Source organism: Pyxicephalus adspersus, chromosome 5 (genome assembly GCF_032062135.1).
Source record: "Pyxicephalus adspersus chromosome 5, UCB_Pads_2.0, whole genome shotgun sequence".
Lineage (NCBI taxonomy): Eukaryota > Metazoa > Chordata > Amphibia > Anura > Pyxicephalidae > Pyxicephalus > Pyxicephalus adspersus.
The window spans coordinates 5,050,644-5,073,767 of NC_092862.1; the positions used below are offsets into that span (position 1 = coordinate 5,050,644).

The 23,124-nt window shown below is 43.8% G+C and overlaps 2 protein-coding genes across 2 annotated transcripts in view; one reads left to right on the forward strand and one right to left on the reverse strand.

Moving 5' to 3' along the window:
- The window catches only part of LOC140330464 (flap endonuclease 1-like), a 22,883-nt gene extending 5,911 nt beyond the window's left edge, over nt 1-16,972 (reverse strand). Inside the window, exons 1-9 of the mRNA XM_072410602.1 lie at nt 16,866-16,972; nt 15,047-15,137; nt 14,028-14,130; nt 12,352-12,409; nt 9,889-9,950; nt 9,579-9,715; nt 1,600-1,660; nt 812-943; nt 334-482 (exon numbers count right to left, since the gene is read on the reverse strand). Coding sequence (XP_072266703.1) covers nt 334-482; nt 812-943; nt 1,600-1,660; nt 9,579-9,715; nt 9,889-9,950; nt 12,352-12,409; nt 14,028-14,130; nt 15,047-15,137; nt 16,866-16,947 — 875 coding nt within the window. The 5' untranslated portion in view covers nt 16,948-16,972. The remainder of the gene's footprint in view (nt 1-333; nt 483-811; nt 944-1,599; nt 1,661-9,578; nt 9,716-9,888; nt 9,951-12,351; nt 12,410-14,027; nt 14,131-15,046; nt 15,138-16,865) is intronic.
- Nucleotides 16,281-21,767, forward strand: TMEM276 (transmembrane protein 276). Its single transcript, XM_072413219.1, has 4 exons — nt 16,281-16,321; nt 16,758-16,993; nt 19,673-19,779; nt 21,087-21,767. Exons 1-4 carry the CDS (start codon nt 16,281-16,283, stop codon nt 21,579-21,581), a joined length of 879 nt encoding a protein of 292 aa, XP_072269320.1. The 3' UTR covers nt 21,582-21,767.
- Nucleotides 21,768-23,124: the final 1,357 nt, after the last annotated feature.

Genomic DNA, 23,124 nt, shown 5'->3' on the forward strand with positions numbered 1-23,124 from the left:
CGTTTAAGATAACTCTCAAAAACGTGCCTGAAGGAAACGTCCTGGTGTAGATTAGCCCATTGGAATGCATGGGGACTTCAAACAAGGGCTTTAAAAGCCTCAGGTTAAACGCTGGGGAAACAGTCCGTGTAGACTAAGCCTTACAGTGAGAAGAGACACACAATGAACCTGACAAACTGGGCTGTCTGTCCTCATGAGAGGAGAAGTATGGAAGTGTTATGCTTATTGAGCAAAAAGCTTCACCAAAGAAAACTCCAATAAACTAATGCCTATGCTGCTCATGTAGTAAGTCTGTTTTGATGTTGCGCTACCTAAAAAAAAAATCACACATACTTGATACACTTCTCCCTGGAAAGAAACTGGAGGACTTTGTCTTCATCTATTTTTTTCCATTCTAGATTGAGTGTTGTGACATCAGCAACTTCTGGTTGCAGGAACAGTCTTCGTGCCTCTTGGTAATGGAAATTGGGTGGAATACGATCCTATACACAGGATAAAAGGTGTAAGAACAAAGCAACTCTATACAAGGGATCTGAGAAATGATGGATATGATGGAGAACATGGAAATATGGAAGAAAAGGGATTATGGAAGAGATAGTTCTGGAAGCCTGGAAGGAGATGGTTGATGGAGAAGATATAGCTGGAAATATGGAAGATAACAGGGAGATATATCTAAAAATATGGAAGATGAGAGATGATGGATAAAATATATCTGAAGATATGAAAGCGGAGACATGTATGGTTTAAATGATGATAATATATAGCATTAGAACAGTGACTGACATGAGGACATGGTCTCTACTTTCCTCACCTTTTGATTGATAGTTGGAAGAATCTCTTCTATGGTTCCATGTTCCTGAATCATTTTTAATGCTTTTTTCTCACCCAAACCTTTAATCTTCGATGTATAATCACAGCCCAGGAGGATGCACAAGTCCACAAACTAAAGAGGTGAAACAATAAATTAATATTAAAGTTTATTTAAGTCCAAAACTTTTGTTACAGTAAAGAAGGTTTAACCCTTTCTTAAGTTTCACTTGCTGTCCATGTCCTCCACTGTGCTAGAGACCAATTTCATTAGGACTGAAAGAGATGGTAAATCCAAATATTTATCAGAATATTATTATTGGTGAAATCTTCCAATACAGACACCTGTTTTGGTGACAACTGTCTAAAAGAAGATTCCTCCTGCCTTAGAGAGATTTTCTCTCACTTCCTGATATATCTACTGTACAGGAAGTGAAGGAAAGTCTCTTCAAATCTCCTATATCCAAAAAGAATAAAGCTTTGGTTTTAGGTACAGTTTAATTACACAATGATCATGACAGGTTTTTTGGACAGCAAAGAAAGTTCTTCTGCAGTTGTGTTGCAAACTAACGGCTTTAGGTAAAACTTTAAGTTATATTAAGATTTCTTGACAGAATGAGCCTGCAGCAAGGGATTATGGGCAATACCTGCACAACTAGGAAGAGTTGTAATGCCCTGGCACATAAAGGGAATTATTAATAAAATCTTTCAACCATCCACATGGAACGTGATGACAACTCTGCCTATTTTAAATAAAATAAAGATAAGAATACAAAGTGACACCATTGTTACCTGTTTTTGGCTCATTTTCAGTTTGTTCAGGATCTCAGGTAGATTATACTCTTCAATATTCCTGAAAGAAACAGACATCTAGTTCACTGTAACCATTAATCAGCCCAACACGGATGTGTTGTCCTCTCAGGAGTCACAAACAAGCCCGATCGTAATCTGGGCTATCAGAGGACGAATGCAAACAAATGGCATTAATATTATTATTATTATTATTATGAATAAACAAGATATTTATAGTAGCAACACAGTGTACATTAAATAGGGGTTGCAAATGACAGACAGATACAGACAGTGACACAGGATGCATGCTAATAAGCCTGGCCAGCAGGAGTAATGACCTCAAAAATATACAATATTTACCAGTGATTTTTATTTTCTAAAATAGCTGCAGGACTTTAAACATTTCCCACCCCTTATTTGTATATTACTTTTGCTAAAAATACATTACCAAACATCCTACTATTGACGGTAAAGGGACAAAATTTTGTACAACTGTTAACAATCAGTAACTGCTGTGATCCCCATTAATGATTGTTAACCCATTGGAAGGGTTCCATATTTATGCGTTAATTGTTTTATGTAATTCTAGTATAAATAAAAATAATGGTATTGTTTTGTCATGTTTGCAAATTGCCTAGAATTCTCTGAATAATTTGCCCGCTTTCCCATTCCTAATATATGTGTGTGTGATTTTAGTTTGTACATATTTATACTCTGTGAGCCTGATTAATTAAAGCTCTCCAAGGCTGGAGAAGATACACTTTTGTTGGTGAACCTGGATGATCCAACAAACCTGGAATGGATCTGGTTCAGGATTGAAAACGTTTGCTAACAAATAGCAAATGGCTTTTAGGAAAACCATTTCATGTTTGCTGGAAAACACACAAATATATTAAGAATAGGGTGTTAGTTATTTCCTATATATTAGCTAATGATATGTTTGACTTCATCTATACCAGGCATGGGCAAACCATGGCCCGTGGGCCATATACGGCCCATTAGGGTTTTTAATCCAGCCCGTTAAACTGTCAGCGGTCACCAAAATTTTGGTGGTGCCATCCCGACCTGGGTCAGAGCTGCATAACCATGTCCCCTATATAAATCCCAGGCTCGAGGAAGTGGACACAACTAGCCGACTCTCCCATCACAGGCCCAGATCTGCGATGGGAGAGTGGGCAGGGTTATGTTATCATGACGTCACTTTGAGTGACACCCCTCTCGGTGCAACAACTTGCTGACCACTACTTCACGTTTTGGCACACCAAGCCTGACAAGGTGTGGGGACCGCATTGCTAACTGGCATCTAGAGCTGGGTGTAGTGCATCATCAATGCCACCCAGAAGTGTACAATTTTAGTGAATGGAGTACCGACAGGAGGCAGCAGCAGCAGCAGGAGGAGATGGTGGGCCCTGAGGCGGAGCGGGGACCGCATTGGTAACTGGCATCCAAAGCTAGGTGTAGTGCATAATCAATGCCACTCAGAAGTGTACAATTTTAGTGAATGGAGTACTGACAGGCAGCAGCAGCAGGAGAAGACAGTGGGCCCTGAGACAGAGCGGGGACCGCATTGCTAACTGGCATCTAGAGTTGGGTGTAGTACATCATCAATGCCACCCAGAAGTGTACAATTTTAGTGAATGGAGTACTGACAGGCGGCAGCAGAAGCAGGCGGTGAGCCCTGGGATGGAGCGTGGACACCATTGGTAACTGGCATCTGGAGCTGGGTGTAGTGCATCATCAATGCCACCCAGAAGTGTACAATTTTAGTGAATGGAGTACTGACAGGCGGCATCAGCAGGAGGAGATGGGCTCTGAGACAGAGCAGGGACCGCATTGGTAACTGGCATCTAGAGCTGGGTGTAGTGCATCGTCATTGCCACCCAGAAGTGTACAATTTTAGTGAATGGAGTACTGACAGGCGGCAGCAGCAGGAGGAGGCAGTGGGCCCTGAGACGGAGTGGGTAACGCATTGGTAACTGGCATCTATAGCTGGGTGTAGTGCATTGTCAATGCCACCCAGAACTGTACAATTTTACTGATTGGAGTACTGACTGGCGGTAGCAGCAGCAGCAGTAGGAAGCGCTGGGCCCTGAGACGGAGCAGGGACCACATTGGTAACTAGCATCCAGAGCTGGGTGTAGTGCATCATCAAAGCCACCCAGAAGTGTACAATTTTAGTGAATGGAGTACTGACAGACGGCAGCAGCAGCAGCAGCAACAGGGGGAGGTGGTGGGCCCTGGGACATCGCATGGACTGCATTGGTAACTGGCATCTAGAGCTTGGTGTAGTGCATCGTCAATGCCACCCATAAGTGTACAATTTTAGTGAATGGAGTACTGAAAGGCAGCGGCAGCAGCAGGAGGAGGAGGAGGCAGTGAGCCCTGAAATGGAGCGGGGACCACATTGGTAACTGGCATGTAAAGCTGGTTGTAGTCCATCGTCAATGCCACCCAGAAGTGTGTAATACAAATATCTGAAATTTGTGATTAAACATAGAAGGGCCAGACCAAGATGTTTTGTGCGCCAGCACTGTTGCTGTGGTCTGTGGTCCCGGAAGCGCTAGGAAGGTAGACGATATTGCTAGTTTGCATCACGAAGTGGATGACATGAATGCCAACCCTCAATCTTACAATACTTAGCTGAAAAATTAGGCAAAGGCAATGGTACCTAGTTCTTAGTAACCCACCTTTCGTTCATTTTCAAAAAGGTGGGGTGATTGAAATTTTCCGGCAACAGTCGTGATCGGTTTTCCGTGACCACTCCGCCAGCGATACTGAAGGTTTTTTCGGACAGAACAGTGGATGCCGGGCACGAAAGAAGCTTGATAGGATACTGTGCCAGCTTCGGGCAGATTTTAGGTCTGTTGACCCAAAAATGAATTGCCTCACTACTGTCATGACAGGCATCCTCCTCATAATTGCTGTCGTCAACACCACCACTACCACCAGCCAGAAAAGAGCCAACGTAATCGTGCACCATGCGCTTCATCGGTTCTCGATGGTTCTGCCCCCGCACTTCACTTGTTTGAGGTGGCCGCATCAGGTTTTGCCAGGCATCCAGAAAATCCCCCCTGCCTTGGCCTAGACTTTTGGATGTGTGTGGCCTGCTGCCACTATTGCTGCTGCTGCCGCTACAGGAGGATACGGTGGAGGGGAGGTCTGCCTGAGCTCCCTGTGTGGAATATGGTGCGCGGAACTCCTCACACAGCTGGTCGCATAGTATTCTGTTCAGGTGGGCCAACTTTTCTTTCTCTAGCACCGGGCTGGGTAGAAACTGTGACATTTTGCCTTTGCAGCGGTGATCCAAAAGGGTGGCCAGCCAGTAATCATCCCGTTTTTTGATGCTGCAAATGTGGGGGTCCCTCTGTAGGCATCTCAACATGTGGACACACATATGAAAGAGGGGTTCCCTGGGCTCATCCTCCTCCTGTCCCTTAGTAGCAGCCAAAACATCTTCCTCCTCCTCACCCACCTCCTCCTGTTGTTCAATCACCTGCACAATGCCTGGAGCGTGACAGCACAAATGCAGGTTGGATGGGTCCTGTCCAGCAGCCCCAACCTGGTCTCCCCTATCATCATCATCATAATCATCTTCCTCCTCCTCTTGAAACTCCTGATGCTGGCCAGTGTCCTTTCTTGCTACTCCTGATGCTGGCTGAGATCTATGGAGTGTAATGTCATCCTCATCCTCCTCCCCCATTTCTTCCTCTCCTCTCCCATTTCCACTTTCCATCAAGCCACACAAGGTGTTATCAAGCAGAAAGATGATGGGTATGACGTCGTTCCAGCCTGGCCGCTCCTGACCGTTTGTGGCCTCCTCAAAGAGGGCCAGTACCTTGCACAGCGTCTCCATCTGCAGCCACTGGTCACTGGTAAAATAGCTCAGTTGTGTGGCTGTACCAAGGGCCCCACTGCATCCAAAGACCACGCTGGATGCGGACACCCGTCTCAGTCAGTCCTGCAGTCCTGGGTACGTTTGGAGGATCCTCTGCACCACCAGGTTCAGTTGTCGCACAATACGTTGCCTGTTGTGAGCCGGGAGGGTGTCAGCAATGCCTCAACCGCTCTGTGCAAAATGGACAAGAGTTCTCTGGGGGTGTGTCTTTTCTCCCCCAAGGACACCAGTTTCAGCACTGCCTGGCAACGCTTGTGATTGAGGGAGCCGTAGTGGTTTGCCCGCTTAACCACAGTGTCCTCCGCTGCTGACCTTTCAGGAGGGGTGTCAAAAAGAGAGAGGTTGAAGGTAGAAGGAATGCAGGAGGATTTGGCTAGACACCAAGAATGCCAATGCCCGGTAGAGGTTACCCATTACATGTCCATGTAAACTGGGTACAGTTGTGCGGGAGAAGTAATGCCTGCTTGGTTTAATCCACAGCCGCTCAGCCCAGGTCAACAGGTCACGGAAGGGAGCCCACAATGCTGCACTGCAGTAGCTGCAAGGCCAATAGTTTGGCTAGATGTGAATTGAGTTCAATCACTCTTTTGTTGGTTGGGCCCATAGCCTGATGCCTTGTGCAGAACTGAACTAAGCTGAAGGGGTCACTGGAGTACCCATCTTGCGGCGGCAAACGTCGTCTGACACCACGAAACCTGCGAGCAGAAGCTGATACTTCATCGCCGCTGGAAGTCTGGCAGGCACCAACCTCCTGAGACGTAGTAGCAATGACAGTTGGAGGTGGAGAAGGAGTCAATGGAGGTGGAAGAGACGATGACGTGGTTGCACCTCCTTCAAGAGAGCGTAAGTACTGCTTCTACTTTGGTTTGTGGTTCTTGCGCATGTAGGAAAGCAGGGATGTTGTACCCAAATGTGATCCGGCCTGTCCTATGCGGATCTGCCTGTGGCACAGAATGCAGATTGCTACGCACCCGTCATCGTCTTCCAGCGTGAAAAAAGACCACACTGAAGAGGTGCATGCAACCAGTCTGCTGCTATTTTTCTTTGCCTGCATCTGCTGGATGCCCTGTGTCTGCTCCAGCTCCACCTCCCCCACGGTCACATCGTCTCTGACTGTTCCCCTGCAGGGGGCATACTCCCGGGGAGTATGCCCCCTGCCAGATGCGGCAGGTCGCCCAACGCCACACCTTCCTTTGCGTCTACTGCTCATCTTTTACTTATTCGGGCAAAAATGCACCTGTACCAAACAGTCTTCTTTGGTAAATAGCAAGAGGTACCAAACACTGAAATATCTGTATTTTTTTTTTAATAGTAGGACAGAAATTTTTCTGTACCATACAGGCTTCTTTGGTAACTAGCAAGAGGTACCAAACACTGAAATATCTGCATTTTTTTTTAAAGTAGGACAGACATTTTTTTGTACCAAACGGGCTTTTTTGGTAAATAGCAAGAAGTATCAAACACTGAAATATCTATTTTTTTTATAGTAGGACAGAAATTTTTCTGTACCAAATGGTCTTCTTTGGTAAATACCAAGAGGTATCAAGCACTGAAATATCTGTAGTAGGACAGACATTTTTCTCGGCCTTGTTGTGCATCCTGGGAGCAAATGATTGGCTCCCAGCAGCGATTCCCGCCAGAAATAGTTGCCGTTGCCGCCCCCTGCTTTTTCCCTCGTTCGTTCCGCGATAACACAACCTCAAGACTTTTCTCGCTTACATGTTCGGTAAGCGAGAAAGGCTCGATTCGCCCCAGGATCGAAATCACAAATCTCACTCATCCCTTCTAATTACAGGACAAGCTATCTCTGACTGTAAGCCTCACTCACTCGCCAGAAGCCTCACTACAGTTTATCAAATGTCCTTCCTTCTTTGTTTGGTGGTGGGTAGCTCTGCATGAAGACAGATCCCCTCCAACTAATGTTAGATGTGTTTATGCAAAAAACAAAAAAGTTTACAGGGACAGGGAAGAGGCTGCATTGCTCTTGGGTTAGTTTTCTTCTGTTTAGAGCTCAGGATCATACACTGATGTTTCACTGAAAACAGGATTACAGCCAGCAAATGTAGAATGCAGACACCAAATAAATGAAAAATGTATTTTTTCCTGACAATCTGTCAGTGCTGCAACTACTTCACTTTTTCGCTTTGCCTTTTTTAGCTCATTTGTAAGAATGAGCAGACCAAAGAAAAGAAAAGTAGACAGTGAGTTTCGAGTATTTAATAAGGAGTGGACAACAAAATATTTTTTCACAGAAGTCCAATCAACGGCTATATGTCTGATATGCCAAGAAATTGTTGCGGTTTTCAAAGAATACAACATCAGTGGTCATTTTACCACGAAGCATGCCAACTACACTAGCAAGCAGTCAACGCAAGAACAGGCGGCTACTGCACAGAGGTTGGTGGCTAATTTACAGAATCGGCAAAATTTTTTTCACTGACAAACTGCAATTCTGCAATTCTTACCCTGGTACTTAACTGCGAGTTAAGTACCAGGGTAAGTTTTATGCTGGCATTCAAATTAGCAAAGGCTAGCAAGCCTTTCTCCGAAGGAGAGTTTTTGAAAAAATGCATGGTAGAGACAGTGGATCTGTTGTGTCCGGAGACCAAAGTCAAGTTTAAAATAATACGTTTATCACGCAGGACAGTGACTCGCTGTGTGGAACTGATTTACGAAGATAAAGCAAGCGAGTTATCGACAGTTTTAAGATAACAGAAGAGTTTCTGACCATGGAGTCCCTGAAAGGAAAAAACGCGGGAAGAGGACTTGTATGACCGGGTGTCTGCTGCCATCGAGAGAATGGAGCTACCTTAGAGTAAACTTGCCAATGTCACCACGGATAGATCTACAAATTTAACTGAAAAAAACCTTGGGCTGCTGAATAGAATCCGGCATAAAGTGAAAGAGGAAAACCCCAACCAGGATAATATATTACATCACTGCATTATCCATCAGGAAGCCCTGTGTAAGTCTGTATTGCAGCCTAATCATGTTGTGAATCCAGTGGTAAAACTTGTGAACTTTATACGAGCAGTTTATTACGTTCCTGGAGGAAACCGCGGATCACCGGGACTTACTTTACCACTCTCATATCTGGTGGTTGAGTTTGGGCAAAGTGTTTCAACGAACGTGGGAGCTCAAAGAGTAGATTGGTGCATTTTTGGAGTTAACAGGGAAATCTGACAAATTTCCTGAGCTGAGCAAAAAGAAATGGCTTTGTGACTTTGATTTTGCTGTGGACATATTTTCACACATGAATGAGCTGAACGTGAAGCTGCAGGGAAAAGATCACGTTGTGCATGACATGTACTCAAATGTGATAGCCTTCAAATCCAAGCTGACTTTATTCTCCAGACAAATTTCAAATAAATGTTGAAGTTGAAACTAATCGATCTTCAGTCTGACTCAGGCTTAAAATGAAAGATCAACTCTCTTACACTGAATGCATTTTATGCTTCACTTGACGAAGCCACGTTTCCAAACATCGGGAGGACGGTACCGAAGATGCTCAACCTATGTGTGTGAGCAGACGTTCAGCGTCATGAACATCAACAAAGCTCGTCCAAGTTAACTGATCAACACCTCAGATCTATCCTGAGAATTGCCACAACAAAGATAACTCCAGACTTTAATTCACTGGCAAAAAAGGGAGACCAACAACACTGTTCCCACTGCCACTGAAGGTGAGTTTCTCTACTGTGTTATTAAAAAAATGCATTTGGAAAATAAATTGTACAATAAGCCTTACATATTCATGTTTTGGTACCTGTTAAGGGCCAAAATCTTTTATGTAATATTTTTTCCATGTCATTTATATTAGTTCACACTCCAACACTCCATCCATCTGATCCTGGCTGGCCCCTCTGTCAAATTTTAGAACCCATTGTGGCCCCTGAGTCAAAAAGTTTGGCCACCCCTGATTTATACAGTACATTTGCTATACAGAACTGAAAGCACTTCTGAGTGCCATTGGTGGCCTGGCCTGTGTACAGGAATATATGATCTCTGCACACACAAAAAATTTCAGTTTTTCAGTTCCGCACCTTGCCCTAATATATTAATTTACAACAACTCAGAAACATACTTAGACTTATCAGCCTTCAGGTTCCGTATAAGGCGTGTGCAGCCAAAAGGCAAAGCATCCATATCCTCTGTCACTGCTCCCCATGCTTCGCCACTACTCACGAGGGCAGCACAAGTGGCTTCAGCCTCACTGGGAGCCTAATAAAAGAAAAGAGAACACAATGCACAGTGAGGAAACTCAATAAGGAAAGACCAGACTGAAGGGTAATATATTAGGTATATAAGGGTATATATTGTATGTTCCAATGTACAACACTGTGGTATATGTCAAAGCTATGCAAATGCAGAAAAGTAGTACATTTCAATCTTACCTGTATAATGGGCACCCCCAGGAGTGTGAGCAGTTTTTTCAGGTCTTCGTGCCTCTCTGACCCTGCGATAAAAAAACAAGGTGTTTTGTATAATAAATTATACAATTAGAAGGTGACAGTCTTATATTGTGAATGGGAACTGGTGTGGGTTCAGTGTGTTAGACATGAGACACTGGAACACAAGACATGGGCCTGATTTATAAAAGCTCTCCAAGTCTGGAGAGGGTACACTTTTATCAGTGAAGTTGGGTGATCCAGCAGACAACAGACATATACAAACAATAACACTAGGTAATGCATTTTTTGTTGAGTTAGATCTTACACTTGTTTTTTACAAATTTTTGGGTCGTGAATCTAGAAATGAGCCCAGTTTTCTGCTATCCTATCCAGTTTTTACGATACAGGGTACCCTCTATTTTTGTCAAACAAACATACAAATTTTACATACAATGAATAATTAATGAAATAACTTGAATGTACTTTTTATTTAAATGTCTTTTGTTCATACAAAGGGTTTTTTGTTACCCTATGACATTTTTTTTTACAGTAAAACATTTGAAAATTAATGGGATAAGCGGTTAAGGTAAAAAGTTACACTTATAGCTTTTCCTGGAGTGTTCAGTGTTAGGACAATCCAGCTGGATGCTCCAAAAATAGTCTGCCATCATATGTACAGCCCTTCTACCATGATACCGTCCTTTCATGACCTTCAAATCTTGGTGGAATTGTTCACCTTGCTCATCACTGACTGCACCAAGGTTTTCCGGGAAGTTAGAAAGATGGCTATACAGAAAATACACTTAGATGCTCATATTGCAACCAAGCATTTTGTAGATACCAAGAGTTTCTGGACAACTTCTGTGTAATTATTTGCTTGTGTGTTTCCAAGAAAGTCCTTGACAATGGCTTTGAATGATAACCAAGCATTCTTTTTGATTTCTGACATAGTCCTGATGAAATGTTCATCTTTGATGAGCTGCCAAATCTGTGGGACTGACCCAAATATATGGCTATTGTGAAGGAGAACTCACCTTAAGCTCCGCTTTGAGCTATCGATGAATAGTTGGCATCCAGTTGAGTTAAAGATTGGAATTCCCAATTCCTTCATTAAACCAGGTATGTTTTGGCCATGCACAAAGCCACTGTCAGTTCTAAAGTACTACAGAAATGCAATTTCTCTGGTTCTAAATTACGATATGTTCTTTCCTTTTTCAAGTAAGTTTTTCTCACAGTTTTGATGCTAGGAGTTCTGAAGCCTTCTTCGATAGTCCCAAATCACATGCCAATCACTAAACTCATGCTGATCACATCCCTAACGAACAGAGTCCTCCTAAATTTTAAACTCTTCATCATTTTCAAACTCTTCAAATTTCAACTCCTAGGCACTTACGACAAGAAAAGACATGATCTGAAAGAATGGAAATACGTGTGTAGTAGAAAAATACATTTTGCTTATTCACTATGTAGAGCAGCGCACAACCTCTGACCACACTGTCCTGCGTGTAAATGAATAGCCTATACAAATCCACGCTACAGTAATCGCATTAATATAAGCGTTAGAGAAAAACCTGACAAGATAGAAGAAAACAAACTGCACTTTCAGAATCAGCATACCTATTTTAATGTAAATAAGATTAAAAATTAAAGTCAACAAAAAATTTGTTCAAAATTGTTCCCGGTGTAATGCAAGAGGAGGAGAGGACCCTGCCCAGAAGATCTTGCAATTTAAAGGGGGGGAGTATCACACTATAGAAGGGGAGATATGGAGTAGTGGGAAGTAGTGAGGGTTTAGGAGACAGAAGAAGAAGGGTAGATGAGTTTGAAAGATGGGTTTTAAGGGCTCTTTTAAATGTACAGAAAGTAGGAAAAAGCTGAATTCCCATTCCAGAGCGTCAGGGCAGCTCTAGAAAAGTATTGAAACCATGCATGTGATGAGGTTACAAGTGAGGAAGTCATTAGTGGGTTATTGGAGGAGAGAAGAGAGCAGCTAGTGGAGTACTTTTCTATCAGGTCAGAAAGGTAATTGGGACAAGAGCTGTGGAGGGATTTGGAGGCTAAGCAAATTTCATTTAAAGGTGAACTGGGACAACATGCCTGAGGGGAGGGCAGATAGCAGTGTTATTACCAGTTAGGAATATGTCAGGGGGAGATTTGGAATGTGAGGGGGGGATGATAAGTTCTGTTTTATCCAGCTTGGGCTTGAAAAACCTGTGAGCCATATCATCATGAAACCTTATCCAGGACTGAGGGAGACAAGTCAGATAGATTTGAGTGTCATCAGCACAGAGATGGTACTGTAAATCCAAAGGAGGTTATGAGATTGCCAAGTGAGGAGGTGTACAGAGAAAAGATAACCGGTCCAAGGACTGACCTTTGGGGAACAACAACAAGGAGGAGAGTAGGAATTACTTAAAAGAAGTGGTCAGGCGGATAGAAAGCAAACCAAGAGAGTTATGCTCTTACCTGGGCTTTGCGAAGTAATGTATCCTCTCCTGACATAAGTCCTGCCATTTTTGCTGGCCTGAGATAGAAGAATGTCAAAGCTTTACTTTTAATGCCACACCTATTAGATTTTAGATTAAAAAAGAGCAACCCTGGCAGAAAAATCTATAAAAGTTAATAGTTTGGACCTATGTTGAATAGTTTTGAAATGCCACTTCTTTCCACAGAGGCTGCCATGTTTTGGCATGGTGTTAATAAAAATAGAAAAGGTAAACCAAAAAACCCTTGTTACAACTAAACAATGAGGAAGAGTATCTTTGAATGAACACGTTGAACTCTTCAGCAAATGGGCTACAGAAGGAGACAACACTGGATATCACTCCTGTCAGCTAAGACCACACACCTGAGGCTACAATTTCCATAGGCTCACCAAAATTGTATAAGAGAAAATGATGAAAAAATTATGCCTTATCGGATAAGTCCCGATTTCTGCTGTGCCATTTGGAGGGTCAGAATTTGGTGTCAACGACATGAAAGCATGGATCCATACTGACTTGTATAAGTGGTTCAGGCTGGTGGTTGGTGGGCCACTTTGTATCGAATGAACATTATTTAAATGCCACAGCCTACTTTATTATTGTTGCTGACCATATCCCTACCTTTATGTCCGTGGTTTATCTTCTGATGGCAACTACCAGCAGGTTAACGCACCATGTCTATAAGTTTTAGGATTCTTGAACATGATAATGATTTTATTGTACTCAAATGGCCTCCAGAATCACCAAATCTCAATCCAATAGAGCATTTTTGGGATGAGATGAATCAGGAGATTTGCATCATGGATGTGCAATTGACCAATCGTCAGCAACTGTGTGATGCCGCTGTGTTAAAATCCCTGAGGAATGTTTCCAGGACCTTGTTATATCAGCAGTTCTGAAGGAAAAAATGGGGTCCAACCTGGTACTAGCAATGTGTACCTAAGAGAGGCTGGTGAATGTATGTTAATTTTTTTAAAGGTGCTTTGATATCACAGCATAACCAGTTTCCAGGTCATCACTATATGCCCAACATGCAACAGGTTCCAATGTATTGGGCCATTTGCCCAGCAATGGATGACTTGCCACAAGCTCAGCAAATACTTATTAAACAAAATTCTGTAAACCCAAATGTACAATATAAATGTACCTAAAATGCTAATCCTTTTGGGTTTTATGGGTGGTAATTTTTGGCATTTTTAGGACTAATAGGCAAGCTACTGCAAACAAAACCCCATGGGGAGCCAGATACAGCATTGGGGGATATGTACTAGTGCAAAAGAAACACCATTTAAAAAAACTACCATATGGCTTCAAGGGCAACTTGAACCTGTTTAAAAGAAATAAAAAAAATAATTTTCCCATTAACCCTCATGTATATAGAAGAGGGTTCCATGAAATTCTGTAAAGCTGAATTAAGCAGGTTCATTAGTCTCTAACATTCACATGTCCCAGCTTTTGAACCCGTTACCCCTGGCATGTCCTCTGACTGACCTTCTATGTCTTCCAACCTATGACCTACATATCCTTTTAAACATCTCAATGGTCTCTTCTTTCCTTTCTAATCTGTAATACATTACTTAGGAGTATGTGGCACAAAGAGATTGACCTACAGTAATCACAAATCCCAGAATTATTTTGGAGCTCACATCATGGACCTACCTTAGAACGCTTGCATGTTGGTGGTTCTCCATCAAATACATAGACAGGTTTCATTCCTTTCTCCAGCATATAAACTGTGCGATTAAAGAGGCCCTGTAACACACTGAACCAAAATACTTCTTGGGTTAATCCAGATGTGACACATTTTATTCAATTTCACTGTTTGCAAATTGTATTACTGAACCGTCATTGGCCAAAATCTAACAAGTGCTTGTGCCTGAATGTGACCAGAACATGTCAGTCCATATCAGTGCATTGTGCAGCTGACTACTAATCCCCACAGGGGGAAACTGTTCAGACCAGTTATATTTGCAAGCTGCTTTGAGCAGCTTTATTATTTTTACTTGCTTAACATTGAACTGAATGGGTCCCTTTTTCTTTTTTTTTTTGACAGGCAGTAGGAGGTGGTAGCACTGCTGTGTGCTACATGCTACAGATGCTACATGCAGCATTTAGGTGCAGTTTGCCACCCCTGCAAACTCTGTAAACTTGAACTGATGCTGCTTGCAAACACCTAAAATGTTCCTGCTTGCAAACACCTAAAATGTTCCTGCAAGTGGTTTTAAAGCGGAACTAAACAAAAAATAAAAATATTACACTTACCTTCAATCCTGCATATCCCTCGATGGCGCTGGTCCTTACCACGATCTGGTCCTGCATTGTCCTGGAATTCCTCTTCGACCCAGGGCAGAGGAAGCATCGGGCACTGCCATCTTCTGTCTTCGGGTGACGCAGCCGTTGTTAGGGGGAAAAAAAAGAGCCAATCTAACTGCGCATGCGTGAGATTGGCATCTCTTTCCCCTTGGTGGAAAAATGCTGGAGATCGGGCATGCGCAGAAGGAGCAGCCAGAGCCTCCTGGGATACCTGACATAAGGTATCCTGGATGGCTCTGCGCTCCCACTAGGTCTTGATCACAGCGTCAGTGCTGCACTTTTTTTTTTTTTTTTTTTAAAGTTTGTTGCGCTTAAAAAAAAACCTGCAGATAGGAAAGGTGCAACATTTTTATTTATCTTCTTACCTGATATTCTCACCATGGCGGTTGGATAATTTGGGCATTGCTGTTTGGAACTGGCAGATAAACATAGAGGCATCTACTGCAAGAATTTTCCCTGGAGGAGGCAATCACAGCAATACATTACTGATTTTTCATGTACAACCTCACAAATTCATCATCTTTAAAACGGTCATTGAATAAAATATTAGTTGATTGTACTACTTTACTGCTTGTTCACATTGAATTTCTAACCTCTTGTACAGATTTGTGTCTGGAATGCTAAGACGAATAAAGATAATAGAATGCGGCAGATGGCATTTGTCCCAGGCCCATGAAGTAAACGCTGATTGTACGTATGTGCCCTTGAAGACCCATAGACGTCAGACCTCCCTCGAATATAATAAATAGGATGATAGCTGCCTATTTTCACCTGCACTTGGGTTCAGCTGAATGACTCATATACATAGCACAGCAACCTCCATATTGAGAAGAGTAAAGGTCTGGACAACCCTGGTAATGTGACATAGACAGCTGGTAATGTCAGGCTGAGATTATTTCTGCTTTCCTTTTATTCTTCCATATCAAGGGGAATATGGAGTCAATATATTGTGGACGCTTCTAAAATGCCAAGTAAATTGGCGCTTATTACAGTGGCCATCTTACTCAATCCTGCCCACTATGCCATCCTTCCCTCATCCTGTGCACCATGCCAGTATTTTTCTATTATTTCCACAATGCCATCTTACCCTATCCTGTCCACTGTGCCAGTATTTGTCTATCCTGCCCACTATGCCATCCACCCCATTCTGTGCCCCATGCTATTTAATTCTTATCCTGTCTTCTATGGCATCCCTCCCTCATCTTCCCCAATCCTGTCCAGAATGCCAATCTCTTTCTTGTCCACTATGCCATCCTCCCACCATCCAGTCCTCAATACCATCTTGCCACCATTGTGTCCACTTTGTCCAATATGTTATCCCTCCTCCACCCTGTCCATTATAGCCAGGGCAATTTCTGTTTTTTTTTTTGTTTGTTTTTTTTTTTGTTTTTTCTGTAATAACCCCTTCCCTGTGCAGAACCAAAAGATTCACCTGTGGAGTCTAGTCCTGTGGCTTGTAAACAATGAGGTCACATTACAAATGCCAGGATCAAACATCACAGCTGAATTGGAGGCTGAAACATTGGGGGTAAAAGGTAGCATTGCCCCACACTTCTCTGCTCTCCTGTATTCATTGGGGGAAGGAGGGGCAGATTATACATGGGTGCAGACCGGATAGCAGGCATGTGGGGGCCAAAATGGTAACCCCTCCCCCCCAATATGCAGCACCCTAATTGCCTCACTATAGTTGCTCATGCCATAGGATGACCATGACTAGGCCAACCTTCCCCCACCCTGTCTGTCTTTTGCCGGGCCCGCGGGGCCAGGGTTGTGTGGGTTAGGCTATAGGATGGTGATAGGGCCCATTAAAAGAAAAGGGTATGCTGGAGGATGACAGGGCCTCGTAATATAGTAGATGGATGTTTAAGGTCCCCATAGAGTAAGGGGGGCTGGGGGGTAAATTTAATGGAATGTATCAGTTGTGTGGAGGCTGTCAATACCCCAGGTATCTGCTTATTACTGGGTATTGCTGATATCATGACTGCATTAGCAGTTTGTCCCTGGAAATGTGAGCTGACAGATAGTGAGTCTCAGGTGTTCTCAGTTGTGACAGGTTATATTCTTTATGTAAAACAGGAAGTCCGCCTGCGTCCCACCCGGAAGTGTCAGCTCTGTGGTCATTGCTGTCATATGCGATCCCCGCCCCCGGGTTGCCGTGGTAACCTGTGTCGTGACGTCACTCACCCTTGTAATCCTCGGGGGTCTGGGTTTGGATGGCTCCCGGGGTCTCTTCGCGGAGCAAGTCGGCCAGGTGTGCGATCCCCATATCGGTGAAGGAGGAAGGCCGAGGGGGACCTGGACGGATGTTCCGGGTAAAACCGGGGAGCGGGAGATTTAAACTACCCCGAGGGGTGGCAGGGTATAGAGGAGGGCATATGTGGGGGGTAAATAATAGGGTGACAGAATGAATAGGGGGACATATGGGGTGAGATAATATTGGGGTGGCAGGGTAAATACGAGGACATATGGGATGAAATAATAATGGGCTGACAGAGGGACATATGGGGTGACAGAGGCACATATGGGGTCAAATAATATTAGGGTGATGGGGAATAATATTGGGGTGATGGGGATATATGGGGTGACGGGGAATAATAATGGTGTGATAGGATGAATAGAGGCATATATAGAGTGAGATAATAATGGGGTGAATAGGGGGACATATGGGGTGAGATAATGGGGTGATAGGGAATAATAATGGGATGACAGAGTGAATAGGGGGACATATGGGGTGACAGGGAATAATAATGAGGTGACAGGGTGATTAGGGGGACATATGAGGTGAGATAATAATGGAGTGACAGGGTGAATAGGGGCACATATGGGGTGAGGTGATGGGGGAATATTATTGGGGTGACAGGGTGTTTAGGGGGACATATGGGATGAGATAATATTGGAGTGACAGGGTTGTTAAGGTGAAAAGAGGGTCAGGGTGGTGGTATGATAGAGGGGTGAAAAAGGATTTAGGGGCAGATACGGGGTAGTAAAATGGTGTGAAAAGGAAGACAAGCATGATATGGGATAGAGGGGTGTCAAGTATAGAGCAGCACACAGAGGGTGGGAGATTAATGGGGTGACCGGGTGAATAGGGGGACATATGTGGTGGGTTATTGATGGGGTGGAAAGGGGGGCTGATGTGATATAGAGGGGTGACATGGTGAAGAGAAGAAGTGATGGCAGAATAGTGGGGTGTTAGGGTGAAAAAGAGGACAGGTGTGGTGGCAGGATAGAGGGTACCAGAGAAAGACAAATAGGAGGGTTAACGAGCACATTTGGGGTAGCAAAATAGTGGTGTGATGGGATGAAAAGGTGGAAAAGAATGTAGGACATGTATGGTGGGTGAATAATGGCGTGCCAGGGTGGAAAGCAGGCCAACTGTGATATAGTGGGGTGGCAGGGTGAAGAGAAGAGAAAAAGTGATGGCAGAATAGTGGGGTGTTAGGGTGAAAAAGAGGACAGGTGTGGTGGGAGAATAGCGGGTACTAGAGAAAGATAGTAGGGTGTCAGGATATAGAGGGGCACATATGGGGTAGGAGAATAGTGGAGCTCAGGGTGTGGAGAAGAAAAGGCATGATATGGGATAGAGGTATGTTGGGGTGTAGAGGGGAACATATGGAGTGCAACGATAATGGGGGTCAATATGGAGAAAAGGATAGGCATGATAGAGAGTTTTAGGGTATAGAGCAGCACATATGGGGTAGGAGAATAATGGGGTGATGGGATGGAAAAGAGGGCAGGTGTGATATAGTGGGGTGTTAGGATGAAATAGAGGACCGAGGGGATGCCAGTTTAATAGGAGAATAGTGGGATCAGAGTGAATAGGAGCACATTATGGGTGAGAAAAAAGTGGGGTGATGGGGTAGAAATAAGGACAAGTGTGATATAGAAGGGTAAAGGGAAGGGGTGATGAGAGAATAGTGGGGTCTCAGGGGTAAAAAAGAGGATGTGTGGTAGGAAGATAGGGGGTACCAGAGAAAGATAGTGGGGTGTCAGGATATAGAGGGGCACATATGAAGTTAGACAATATTGAGGGGCAAAATAGAGAGAAGGATAGGCATGATATTTGATAGAGGGGTGTTGGGGTATATAGGACCACATATGGGTTAAGAGAATATTAGGGTGACAGGGTGAAGGAAGGATAGGCAAGATGTGGAATAGCGGGGCAACAGTGTATCGAGGAAGATGGGTTGAATTTGACAATAGTGGGATCAGAGTGAAGAGGAGCACATATGGGGTTTAGTGATGGGGTGGAAAAGAGGGCAGGTGTGATATAGCGGGGTAGCAGGATGGGGAGGAGGGAAGTGGTGATGGGATAATGGTGGGATGTTAGGGTGAAAAAACGAATAGGGGATGCCATAGTGAGATAGTGGGATGTCAGGGTATGGAGGAGCACACTCAGAGTGTGACAGTAGTGGAGGTCAGAGTGGGGAGAAGGATAGGCATGATATGTGATTGAGGGGTGCTGGGGTATAATGGAGCACATATGAGGTAGAAGAATAATGGTGTGGAAATGGGGGTGGAAATGAGGGCAGGTGTGATACAGAGGAGGGAAGGGGTGATAGGAGGATAGTGGGGTGTCAGGGGGATGAGGAGGGAAGGTGTGATGGGAAGATAGTGGGATGCTAGAGATAAGGGGGTGTCAGAATATAAACTAGCACATATTGAGTGCAACAATTTTGGGAATCCCAGTAAAGAGGAGGATAGGCATGATGTGGAACTTGGTGATGGGGTGGAAAAGTGTGATATAGTGGGGTATCACGATGGAGAGGAGGGAAGGGGTGGACAGGAGTTTAAGGAAAAAGGCTATGGGAGAATATGGGGTGTCAGGATTGAGAAAAGGACGGGTGTGGTGGGAGAACAGAGCGGTGCTGGAGGAAGGTATTCAGGTATCATCTTTGAGAGGAAGATATGTTATGGGGGTTTCAGTGTATGATTTGGGGTTCTTCCATACAAGATCTCTGTATCTGACATCCCCTCTATCTGTCTTGCAGTTGCTCTCCACCTCACCCTAATGATGGAGGCCCCGGAAGTGGGCCTGGTGGCTTCACATCTGACTCTTAGCTCTGTATGCCTCTATTCTGCTGTGCGCACTCTGCAGGTAAGCAGCTGGTTGGTCATGATGGGGACGCTTGGTTAGCAGTGTGGTGCGTGAAAGAATTTTGATTTGGTGGTGCAAACCTCTGGGGTGCAGAATACAGTGTTCCAGGTATGCTGTAGGGTGTGTGGGCTTACGAACACATTTGATGTGGGGCTCAATGAGTGTGGTGTGCAACAGTACCCTGTATGAATGCGGCATATGGTGCCAGGTATGGTGTGTTGGTGGCTCTGTGGTTGAGTTCATTGTTGGGTGCCTAGTACAGGGTAGCTCTTGTGGCTGGGTGTCTTTCTGTGGCCACATAAAGCCTGTGGTTCTGGCTAAAGTGTTGGGGCTCCTTGACTGCGTATGGTGGTACTATGGAGGTACTGTGTATGATGTGGGCCACCTAATGTTGGATGCCAGGTATGGTGTGGCAGGGTAATTTGTGGGGTTCTGGGTATCATGTGAAGTCACCTCGTTGGTTACACTGGATGGGTCTGTGGTTAAATAGGGTGCTGGCTGCAGTGTGGGATGGGGTGGTCATGTACCATGGGGGGTGCAGTAGCCAGGTACAGTGCTGTGGCAGGGTGTTCTGTTGAATGTTGGAGATGGATACAGTGCTGTAGATGGGTATGATGCAGGGTATTGTGGTCAGGTGCAGTCCAGGATGCCAGGTATGGTGTGGGGTGTTGTGCTTGATTGCTTTGTAAGATGCTGATTACCACGTGGGGTGCTATAGTCGGTTGCATTGTAGGACACAGGGTGGGGTGCACAATGTAGGATATCGGGTATGGTATGGGTTGCTGTGGTTGGGTGCATTAAAAAATGGATAAGTGCCCTTTACAGAAGAATGCTTCCTATTTATTAGTAAATTTTTCCAAGAATGACGACCCAGTACTAAGTCATTTGAAAGGAACATGTACTTCGAAAAATATGAGTTGGCCATAAAAAATGCTTGGTGCCTGACTTTCAGTACTTTTCCAGTCACCGACTTGCAACAAGCATGAACCCCATAATACAGGAGCTTCTGATCGACATAATTGTTTCTGATCAATGACTAAAAATATTGAGGGCACTGAATTGCTGATAGTCAGGCAACCAACATTTTCAACAGTACAAGTTAGGAATGGTATCTTCCATATTTTCTCAGTACAGGCTTTATCACAGACAGTTTCCTTTCACACTCCCTGCCATTAAAAGTGCACACAGATATTTCCCCACTATCCCGAACATGGTATCCTCCTCTTACCGCACTGGGTGCTAGTGATAGCCCTCAAGCTTGTCATAAATTTTCTATTTGTGTATCTACAGTGTCATTGTATTTTCAGGTTCACAGAGGGGCATCAGCTGGATTCTTGCTCCATGCTCTGGCTTCTCTCATCGCTATAGGATGTGACCTTCTATGGCAAGACGCTGGTTCTCTCCGCTCCTCCAGCCTTTGGATCGCTGATGTTCTTGGTTTGCCTCTCCTGGTCTTTTCCCTTTTCTGGCTAAATGGAGACCACTTCACAGCCAACCTGGTCCTGGGATCTGCACTGCTCCTGGCCACTAGCTCTGGGTACCTGTCCCAAGAAACCCAAATGGTGGTCACTTATTTCACTAGAGCTGAAGCAACGCTGGCAATCCTGGTGATCTCGGTGTTTACTGGAAACAGTTATGGCGTGCTGAGTAGCTTGGCCCTCGCCACTGCAAGTCTGATGTCTTTTCCGAATGCTATCGAGATTCCTCCTTTCCCAGCAGAGATGATACAGAACTGTGTGTATGGCACATCCTTCCTGGTGCTGCACATGGCACTGAGGACTCAGATCTCTGATGAGAGTTAGCATCACTTCTGTATAGACCAGAACTTGGTACCACCCATATGTGGGCACATAACCTTCCGGCCTGCTGTTGCTGAGCCCTCCTCTGTGTTCAAATTTTTAGAAATTCCACTGATGTATGATATATAGTATATGCTTGGGTGGGGCTTGCAAGAAATTTACTATTTTCAATTAAACTTTTTTTTTTAATGATGGTTGTAGTTGTCTCTGAATTAGGGTATTTCATGCAATGGAAAGTCTGCATACAATGAGTGACAGCTCTGCAAAATGAAGGTCTCGGATGCATGTTTCTGGGGGACCAGTAGGCAGGAACATTATTATTCTTCAACAAAATAGAGAAAAATGTCCTCAGCATGTAGGCAATTTCTTTTGGGTAATGGCACAGCATATTAATATTAAATGGAAAGGCAAAGGACTACTTACAACCAGAGGAAGGTCCTGCCAGTGCCTGACATGACCAGCAGACAAGTGAAGCAGGAGCAGCTCAGCACTGGTAGCAAGTCTCACTTTGAACTTCCACAATTCAGGCAGGTAGTTATTGCAGAATGGGACAGGTGAAATTTATTTCGTTACAAGTACAAGTTACAATTATAGGTACAAGGAAAGTCTGTTATCAATGAAACCAGGCAGTGTTTCCATTGGTTGATGGTCGATTGTAGGCCATTCCCCACAACAACATTCAGCAGCATGGTGGCTCAGAGGTTAGCACTCTGGCATTTGCAGTGCCAGGTCCCAGTTTCTCCCTGTGTTTGCGGGTTTCCTCAAGGTAATCTGGGTTCCTCCCACATTCCAAAAACATTTAGGTTAATTGGCTTAAAAAATTTGACCTTAGACTGCATTAAAGACATATGACTATGGTAGGGACATTACATTATGAGCCCTTTGAGGGACAGCTTGTGACATGACTAGATTTTGTACAGCGCTGCCTAGTATGTCGGCGCTCTATAAATACTGTAAATTAACAATAATAACACTGGTCAAAAAACATTTTCTTGCCAAACTGATTAAAGTCATTTTAGGTTATGTTTGATGCACATATTCCAAATATGGTATTGGTTTTGTGTAATGGGCTCTAGTTTTTGAAAAAATGTCCTTAATAATAACTTCATTGAAAATCATGAAACATGAAAATTAAGCAAAATTAAACTAGATATGCCTATGTATACAAAATTAAATTTTTAAAATACCTAATGTGAATATATTACATATTCAGTATATTTACAGAACTAATCACAAAGAAGTAATTAAAAAACTCAGTTTGTATGATTTCCTTTTATGCTGATGATCAGGAAAATCACGTTGAAGGCTCCAGCAGTACTCTGTCATCATGTGTCTATCTCATCTGATACCTTTATTCCATCACCTTTATATCTTGATGGAACCTCTCCCCTTGTTCCTCACTAAAATCACCAAGGTTTTGTGGACATTTTTGCAAATGACTATGGAGATAGTGTACATTTATGCTCATAGTAGCACCCATTTTTTTTTAAAGTTTAAGAGCAAGTTTTGTACTAGTTCTTAATATTTTTGTGCTATATGGTTATCC